Source organism: Betta splendens, chromosome 12 (genome assembly GCF_900634795.4).
Source record: "Betta splendens chromosome 12, fBetSpl5.4, whole genome shotgun sequence".
NCBI classification, from domain to species: Eukaryota; Metazoa; Chordata; class Actinopteri; order Anabantiformes; family Osphronemidae; genus Betta; species Betta splendens.
Genome location: NC_040892.2, coordinates 11,495,850 through 11,506,266, shown reverse-complemented (window position 1 = coordinate 11,506,266; position 10,417 = coordinate 11,495,850). Strand labels below are relative to the sequence as shown.

The window sequence follows — 10,417 nt, the reverse complement described above, 5'->3', positions numbered from 1 at the left end:
ACAGCTAAGTTTAGGAAGCCTGTTTATGAGTTCTGGTGTTGTGTGTCCCAATGCAAGGTTAGTGAAGCTGTAACTTACAGTAACATTATTCACCAACCGATGTTGAAGCAGGAACAATGCCACTTGTGAAAGCCAGGGCGAGAGGAACCGGGCCGCCACACCCAGTCAAATGAGCAGAGGGAAGAAACCTACAGCGGTAACAAAAGTCAAAGTGACCATCTTTTTCACTGCAGTATGGTTGGGTTCTCGCTGCGCAACGGGTGTGTTCAACTAATGATTTTTAATCCTGCAACAAAAATCAGGCAGCTAGCTTTTTAACCACCAGGTGGCGCAGAATATTTTAGAAGCCTCCAATGCAATGCAGCGTAACTGAGGTCCGATTGTTGATTTCTACCTGTAACATACATATATTACACCAAACATATTTTATTATAGCATATCTGTTGTGTGCTCAGATGTAGTGACTATTACTGTAAGCACTACAGTCTTCTATTAAATAAATACGAAATTGACACATTATCTATAATGACTCATTCCACTGCCAAGCCATATGTCCTTTGATAGCCTAGTGGTTAAGCTGGGTGATTCTTATGTTGGCTGTGTGCTTTCAATGCCTTGTCTTTACTCATATTATGCAACTTGAATTTTTTTTCTGAACAACATAGTTGATGACTTAGTTATTTTCTGTTTACTGCAAAGTTATAATTGCTCTGTCTAGTTTAAGACAGACCTGCACCACATCAGGTCCTGTTTTCATTCGCCTCAGCTTTTTCTCATAGGTTTTAAACTGCCATAACTTGTTAATACATGTCTTCCAGTGGCCGTAGGTTTCAGGTAAACAACCGTAATAATCATAGGAATTCCCCTTACAGCAGTCCTCGAGCGTAACTGTTGAACTTTATGGCATGACGCCACAACGCAGCAGTTCCACAGCGATTCATTATTGCAGCAGCATATTTGTTTCTACATGTTCACTCTGTATCTGCTCAAAATGGTGGATATAGTTTTACGTCTAAAGAATGCACTAAAGAATACGGGTGTATTGTGATATATAATCATTTAATATTGTCTCGTGGGCCAAATGATAATAATGAGATACCAACCCTGTTTTTCCGTTCGAACCCAGGACTAAAAACTGTTTATCCCGTAGGTGTTTCAAAACAACAAACATCAGAGGGAGTTTACGCACGTCATCGTGATAGTGTAGTACGTGCCCCCCGTCTACAGACGCTGCTAGCTACCACCAGCAGGCTGCAGACACAGCACCCAGAGGCCCTCTTCCTCATCTCTGGTGACTTCAACCACGCATCTCCCTCATCTGTCCTACCAACATACACACAGGATGTTACCTGCATATTCTTTATCCCCCCCTCCCTCCCCTGGGGAGAGCTGACCACAACATCATCCAGCTAAAGTCTGTCCTGAGCTGCACTCGGGAGTCAGTGAGGGAGGTGGGAAACAGAAGAATGTGCTGGACTACGAGTTTCACCCACTGCAGGACACACTGCAGTGGGTGACTCGTAGTCAGTGACAGACTGATCCACCCTCGCTGTGGGAAGGAGCAATTCCACAGGTCTTTCCTTCCTGCTGCAGTCAGACTTTATAATGAACAATTATAACATGGTGCACATTTCTATCACACTGCCACACACACGCTACATCTGCAGGGTAATTATACCAGTGACTTTAATACCTTAGTCATTTTATCTACTGCAGTTACTTTATCTCATTGCCACCATTACATTATCCTGCTCGACATTTTATTGTATTTTACTCCTTTTTTTTTATTATGTACGGTGACCTTGAGTGTCATGAAAGGCACCTATAAATAAAATGTATTATAATAATGTCATGTAATAATGTTAATCTGTGTATTTTCTCATTAATATGAATGAAAACATAAATGGAAGATTTCTGCAACGTGATCCCTGTTGGATCCGAAGTATTTTTACAGTGTAGTGGAAAATAAAAGCTAGCTGTATGTTTATATTACGTTTTTTGTAGACAATGAAATGGATAGTTCAAATAATCAAGACTCTGGTCCGTTGGTGGTGTCTGTTTACAAAACCACAAGGTTAGTTTTAGCTCCTTCCCACGGGAATGGTTCTTCCCCCTAATCACACCTTTACTTTTATCTACCCTGCAAGTCCTGACTTCTAACTGTTTCTTAGATTTACTGTAAATGAAACAGCGCAGTTAATTTAATGTTGTTTTCCACAACAGCTTCTATGTAAAAGTGATAGATTGTCAGTTTTTTCAGAAACCACAACTACAAGCTGTCAACATCTACATAACTTCCAGCAAATTGAATGTTGGCAAGGTGAAACAGTTGTGGCATCAGCATCAATGAAGTAGTGTACAGTATATCAGAGACTTATAACATTATTATACCACGTCAATCAGGGATCAGGCACAGAATACAACGTTCATGTAAGGAACCCAATCATCAAGTAGTTTGATAAAAGGTTAGATAACTCATTTCGGCTTTTTACCGTAAGGGGTCGCCACAGCAAATGATTCACATGGTTAATTTGGCAAGTGAATGACTGGGCCAATGACCATTGCCATGGTCATTAACCCAGTATCGGTCAGACTCTCCCTGCCCAGGTCCATGAGGATTCATCCCACGTTTCATGTCCAACGAGAGTCTTGTTTCCGCTGTGGTTGTGCTTTCATTATTCCAAGAGCCAAGTACACCATATCATACCGCACTAACTAAACCAGGAGACCGTGAGTACTGAGCGTGGCATGTGTTTGTTTTATTTTTGTTTTAGAGTGAAGCGATCATTTAGTTTGCAGATCACGACGTTTCCAATCGTCGACTCAGTCCTGCACCTAATTTAATGGACTGTTTTTTTTTCTACTTTGATAAGTTTATAATTTCCCTATTTTTTTTTAAATTTCGTAAAGCATTACAAATTCTGTTTGTTTGTGATTGCTTCATAACTAAATTTACACTTTTATTTTAAATGGATGTGGTCTTGAAAACCTTGAAGGTGGTCGTAGTTTGGATAGAGGGGACTAGAACAATAGAAGAGTAGAGAGAGTTCATTACCAAAATTGTAAACATCAAACCCAGGGCCCCGCCCATTGTATTATACTGTAACTGTCACAATGGCACAATGGTGGAAGGACCCAAATGCACAGCGTGGCTTGGATAAACAAGTATTTAATGAGAACGTAGTCAGGCAGGTAATGGTCATACACAGGTTTGACAAAAACAAGATCCAACAAGGCATAGGCAAAGACGTAGTCAGAAAACAAGCAGGAGTCAAAAACACTAGACCGGACTTGGCTCGAAACTGGGCTAGAAACAGGTCGGATTTACCAAACAAGATCATGCACGGGAACTGGAGTAACGGCAAAACTGGAATGCTGGTCATGGATGACCGAGACAATCTGGCAAGGTAGCATGGCTAAGGGTGGTGCTTAAGTACTGGGTCAATGATGACTAGATAGGTTGCAGGTGAGTTAATTGAAACCGGAAGCAAAGCTGTCTGAGACTAACAGTGACTGGAACAGGAAGTAGTAAGAACATAAAACCGGAAATGAACAAAAACAGTGATGTAATGACTGAGCCTGTGACAGTAATTAAAGTGATTAGTTTTTCACTGTATGTAATGGTTACATGGGACAGGCACTACATTACTCCATACATAATTCACTCTGATGAAACAGGCTTCATTAAAGGTAGACAGTCAACAAACAATATGAACAAATTAATCGCCTAATTGATTATGTCATCACCCATAAACTAGAGTCAGCCATCGTCTCCTTAGATGCAGAAAAAGCTTTCGATAGAATAAACTGGAAGTTTCTTTTAGCCACTCTGTATAAAAACTCATTCATAGACTGGATCCAAATACTATACAGCTCAGCAAACGCCGCAGTCAGAACAAACAACCAGACCTCCCCAAGGTTTAATCTGCATAGAGGAACCAGACAGAGCTGCCCACTTTCTCCATCACTATTTGCATTACTGAACCTCTAGCCGAAGCAATAAGACAGCATGAAGGAATTACTGGAATATCGACCAAATCAGTAAATCATAAAATAAGTTTATATGCTGACGATGTGTTACTGTTTCTCCTGGAGCCACAGATGTCTCTTCTTAAACTATCAGCCTCATAGATGAATTTTCAGGACTTTCAGATTACTCTATTAACTGGACAAAATCTATAGTGCTACCACATAACTTTAGGGTGAATAACATCTCGATTACCACACTATGGTCAGGGAACATTAAATACTTGGGCATTGAATTGTCGTCTAGACTATCAGAGTTTATTGATCTAAACTACAACCTCAAAAGATGGCAGTCCTTACCCATTTCACTTATGGGAAAAACTGTTACCATAAAAATTATGGTCCTGCCAAAAACAATTTACATATTTTCAATGATTCCGACTCAGCAAGGCCAGGTGTGGTTTAAGACATTAGACTCACATCTCACAGTTTTTGTGGAAAACCAAGTCACCACGGATTAGTTTAAAAACTTCAAAACTTCAAAAATCCAAATGCTGCAGTGTTCTGGAACTACCTAACTTCTACCACTATTTTCTTGCCACCAGGCTGAACGATGTGCACAAATGGAGTCCACCAGACTCCTCGTGGTTAGACATTGAACAAACATTTGGTGGTAACATTAAAGTTGCAGATTTACCCTTTATCAGCACCAAAATAAAACACCATAGTTGCTACCAGAGTATCAGCATAACAACATCTCTGACAGCCTGGTGGGATTTTCTTAAAATTACTGGATCGCTTTGCTTACTCTTTGCCAAAACACACCTCTCTGGAACAATCCAGACATCTTACAAAACAACTTGGCATATCAAAGGGATAACACATCTGAAACCTGTTTTCACAAAAGACAAATTTACCTCTTTTGAAGAGTTAGAGTCCTGATATGATATCACTAATGCCAACAACTAAAGTCAATACTTAATGCAAAAACTAAGAATACTCCTATTCAGATGCAACCACCGCGAGCAATAGAATGATTAATTTCCAATGTTAATGACACAGTGAGCCTTTCAATCTCTAAATTGGAAACTGATCTGGACATCCCCACTAATCACATGTCTCGTAAAATTTTATTCCGAATGACAAAAAATACCGATTTACAATTAATACAATACAAAATTCTTCCTAGAATACAGTATACAGGACAAAGGATGTTCCAAATGGATCTCACAAATTTGAATAGTTGCCCTCATTGTACAGATAACACAGCAGATAGAGTCCTACTTTACATGCATTCTTGTCATGTTCACCTGTGCAGAAATTTTGGCAAAGAGTATTTGAACACCTGTCAACCTGGTAAAGCTGCCCAAGGGAGGTGCTGTGGTCCCCCTGGGGCCACATGGGCGGCAGGCCAGGCACCTACCCTCCCCATGAATGAGAACAAGTGAATGGTGTGGGTGTGAGAATGTATCTGAGAGTGCGTGGGTTCAAGTATGATTTAGTAGTTGTTTGTGGGAGAGTTTGTAGTAGTGTGTGTTTATGTTTGTCTGGGTGTGAGTGCGTGTGAGTATGTATCAGAGTGGTGCGATTCAGCTTAATACATGCTGCTTGTTAAACTGCTGGACAGGACACAGAAAAGAAAAGAATAAGAACACCTTTTATTAGTCCCGCATCGGGGAAATTGCACCTCACAACAGGACAAGAGGACCACAGAAAAAACAGGAAAAACTGTACAAGAAAAATATACAGCAGAAAAAAAACAGGGAAACCATACCACCACATCAGTAAACAGAGCAAATGTAGTTAGCAGTTTTGGTCTCATAGCAGCAGGTAGGAAAGATCTGCAATATCTCTCCTTCACACAGCGAGGGTGGATCAGTCTGCTACTGAAGCTGCTCCAGAGCAGACAGTGAGTCCTCCAGTGGGTGAGAGTCCTGGTCCAGGATGGATGTGAGTTTAGCCAGGACCCTTCTCTCACCCACCTCCTGCACGTGTCCAGAGTGCAACTCACAGAGCTGGACTTTTTGATTGTCCTGTCCCAGTCTCTTTTCAAACATTTCAAACAAGTCATATTGCGCATGACAAGTGTAGACCTTTACAATTGCTAAATGATGTTAGTTTTAGGCAGGGATGTCTAAATTTCAAAGACAAAAGCACTTGAATAGTAATAACTTTTCTCCCTCATTAGAGAAAATTGTGACATTGCAAACTGGTACTAGACTTCTTTATTTTTATTCTGCAAACTATGTGGTGAGTTTAAATTTACATTGTCTTGAACCTGTGCCATGTGCACATGTACAGACACTGACTGTTCTGCATAACTTGAAAGTTACTAAATGATTTACTAAAACGGGACCAAACTATAGATTTCAGCTACATTAAAGCACTTTTAATCTACAGTTCAAGAATGGCAACTGTGCTGCCTGTACTTTAGACGTTTTCATGTTAAAAAACAGTAGTGTGTAGAAAGTGTGGAAAGTGTAGAAAGACACACCAGACAGGTGATTTGTCAAAAGTCCGCCCCTCATCGTCACCCCATCACTTATTGGGCTATAAAACAGAAACTGCTTCTCAGGACCATCACACTTCAGACTCTCATTTGAAACTATCAACACAAAGCATCTGCTCAAACGTAGGTGTGCAATTTTTCATTTCAGTAATTTCACTAATATTAACTACGGTTTCTGCATGTGGACTATGAATCTGAATAATATACTGTATATTTCTCTCCCAATGTTGATGTTTTTACTGTAATACATGCTATTGTGACTTGTTATTGAAAGTATCTATCTTGTGGCTTAATTGGACAGTTCTCACTAATGTTAACTGACGTCTGAGAGTGTTACAATTGGCCCTTCTCGCAGGTAGAGGTGCCCTTTTTGGTTGTAATCCACCACATCCTTTTTGTTTTTTTGTTAAAGAACCTCTTTTCCTGTGTGTTGCCATTCTGATCATTTATGCAACTGTATGTTGGTGTATTTAAGCCCTGCTTTTTGCTCATTTCATTGCTGGTGTGTTACGTCAATCAAAGTGGGAAGTATTTACAGAAGGAGTTTTGTTTCTTTGCTGTCCTGTGTGATTAGTTTAGTTTACCAGAGTCCTGTGGGCACTGGTAAAGTAAACTAATCACAGTATGTCCGTGTCCATGTCATTGTCCTATGTTCCAGGTTCTGTCCTACATATGTAGAGTGTATGTTGCCTGTAGTGAACGGAGTGTTTAGTTTATAGTAGCATGTTTAGTTTTGTTCCTGGTTTAGGTTTTTAGTTCCAACATTTAGTTCAAGGGTTTAATCCTGCCAAGCAGTGACCTTATGTTTAGTAGGTAACCAACCTGTGCTTATTATTATCCTGCAGTGTGCACAGGTTTTTTTGTTTGCACCAAACATTAATAAATCATTTTTTATGTTACACATTTTTCCTGTCTGGGTTGTTTCTTTTGGGTTCTTTTCCTTTCCCCCTGGGGCTGGACCCACATGTGCGGTCAGGTGGAACCAGGATTCCCCAGTGTTGGGTTTTAAAGCGCGCTCCGTTTAATCCTGGGTGTCCAAGAGTGAGCAAGGTTTTTAGGTATTGCAAAAGAGTTGTCGCTTTGTGCAGTGTGCACTGAGGCTACGACATTTTTCATGTCTTTTCTCGCTCAGGGAGCGTGTTCTGTCCCAGCTTGTAAGAGAACGTATGTCCCCAAGCTCTGAGAGAGCAGTAATTAAAAAAAGTAAAAGCCCTGCCAATAGGGAATCGCGGGTGGCAGTTCATAACAGAGTGAGGGAACTGAGATGTGATTTTCAATGTGTAGTAACCAAGTGTCTAATGTGTTACATCATGAACATCCTAGTCTTGACTTCTATTTCAGTTGATAATCAGTCGGATCACTCATGATTCTCTTAACTTGTCTGATGCAGGAAAACCAAATGGCTGAGTACATCACAGACCTTGAGGTCTCTCTGACCGTAGCTGAGGAGAGTCTGTACCGTGACCAAGGCTACACCCAACTTCCCGGTAATCTGAACTCTGGAACCAAAGGAAAGCAAATATTCCTCTGGTTCAAAAAAGGCAAAGCAGACGCCATCACCAGGATCCAGTTCTCTTTCTGTCGTGATATGACTCTAGGCCTGATCCAAGCAGGTTACACCAAGATTGAGAAAGACCTCAATACGGGAGCAGGTGGAGACACTATCCACCTGTGGTACTACAAAGGGTCCTCAGCGTCCGATGTTCCCATCACTGACCTTGCTGTTACCCTTAATAACGATTCTGAAGTCCAGAGGTACAAAAGTGGCTGGAAGAGATTGGCCTGTGATACGAACAGGAATGCTGGAGGAAACTGGATCTACCTGTTTGTGAGGAGAGCAAAACCAGTGTACATCAGTGACATCACTGCCAGTGGTAGCTTTAATGAAGATAATGACAGGTTCCAGAAGGGTTACATCCGTGTGGATGAAGACACCAACAAAAAGGCAGGAGGAAGTTTTGTCTTCATCTGGTACCAACTGACCACTGATGATAAGCAGGCCCTCAAAGCCCCCCTGAAAGTCTCCACTAATAATGATGAGTATCAAAATTATAAACAACAAGGCTACAAACTAGTGAACCAGGATCTCAATGAGGGGACCGGAGGCAACCGCATTTTTCTGTGGACGAAACACAACTCAGGAAATCCCATCAGGGATGTGTCGGTGATCAATGAGGTGGATATGGAAGCATTTGAGAAAGCTGGGATCAATGTCATCACAAAAAACCTTAATGGAGGCAACGATGGTCAGGTTCAGTACGTGTGTTTCACTTAAAGATTCTGCACTGAGCTCACTCAGAGGGGAAAACAGAAATAAAACAAATCATTTGGTCCTAAATCCGGTTGGTGATGGGCTCTTTATGAAATTATTTTAATCTCTGTGATTCTGTGCAAAAAGCCTATAATACAATGATCACTATATTAAGACATGAATGGGTTTCATTGTGATGTTTTCTCTAAAGTTTCAAATAAAGCTTTGCTTCAATCTGAAAGTTTGTATTTCTTTTGTCTTTACCAGAACTAAACAGCATCTGTTACTGTGTGTTTATTATGACGCTGATCCTGAATAACACATAGTTTTTGTTAGTAACTCAGTTGAAAGGGAGTCAAGTACTGCACTGATTAACCCTAAGTAAACACTTGGAAGTACTCTTACTTCAGCTCTCAGTTTAAATGAAAAAGTACCTGTTTTACCGAATGTGGTCACTAGGGGGCTATAGTGTCGTTTGAACCAGAGAGAATAAAAACGATAATAAAACTTAAAACTTTATTGATCCCAGCAGTGCAGGAACTTTACACAACAGACAGCTACTGGTTCTGGCTGGCTCGGTCCACAAAGGTGAACAGGTGGATTTTTCATTGTGCAAACCAGCCATTAAACACACTATCACCATCAAGAGACGCAGCTAATGATGTTTCTGATGAGTCACAGTTTTTATAACTCTGAGCAGATGGAGCATCAATCTGGCACCACACGCTGACCTGTCTGCACTGGTGGAAAGAACCTGTACACATGTAAACAGAACCAACTCACAGGATTGAGGTAATAGTATCTGTAGAGATGAGTAGTTGGCTCATTTTGACTCAGCATCTAAATCTGACTCATAATGAGCTAGTAAAATGACATGTTTAAAGCTTTCAATCCTGGGTTTGCATCACACAGAACCACATATACTGTATGTATGTGAAATTGTGTTTGGTGTATCTCTTTTCACAGAACATAGGATGTAGAAATACGCGTTGTTACCCTCCAGGTCATTGGCCTCAGTCGCAATCATCATCTGAAGCTTCAGCATCGTTCTTTTTATCCTCTTCCTTCATAGAAGGAAGTATAGTAGTATCTTGTAATAGTGCTTTAAATGAACTTTAGTGTTTTTGTTTTTTTGAAGATGCACCTTAGCTACTGTCCCTTAGTAACTTGCTACTCACATGCTGGAACAAAGTGATTAAGACTTGTTGAATTCAGATCCACTGTAATCTTCTGGTAGACAACCATAACTTAGACACAGGATGGTCCTACATAAAGTAACATGTGTGAACCTTCATTCCCCGGAGATAAACTATGTTTGTCAGCCACCTGTGAACCGCCACTATTTTCTCCAGCATTTTTAAAACCTGTTCATTACACAGCATGTGTGGGTGTGTCGCCCCCTTCTGGACAGAGCTGGCAGCTACAGCCCGTTTACGGCACCTGGTATTTAACACAATGGACAAAACCAGCTTCATCTTCACGGGTCGTTTGTCTTATTTTAAATATAAATAAAAAATTGTAACAGTACTTTCATACTTTTTGCAGAACTTTATTATATATCAATTTTCTCATTATTGTCAAAACTGTTTTACCTTATATGGCTTTGCTTGATTTTACAAGCAATGCTTCTCTAAGTGTAAAACGTTTTTTTTTTAAATTTATTTATTCTTTCTTCCAAACATGTAAAAGCA

At 40.4% G+C, this 10,417-nt stretch overlaps 1 protein-coding gene across 1 annotated transcript; it reads left to right on the top strand.

The window, feature by feature from the left end:
- Positions 1-6,502: 6,502 nt before the first annotated feature.
- LOC114866988 (uncharacterized) lies at positions 6,503-8,967 on the top strand. The gene is made up of 2 exons (XM_055513359.1): positions 6,503-6,598; positions 7,866-8,967. The coding sequence occupies exon 2, from the start codon at positions 7,875-7,877 to the stop codon at positions 8,748-8,750; it is 876 nt and encodes a 291-aa protein (XP_055369334.1). The 5' UTR covers positions 6,503-6,598; positions 7,866-7,874; the 3' UTR covers positions 8,751-8,967.
- Positions 8,968-10,417: the final 1,450 nt, after the last annotated feature.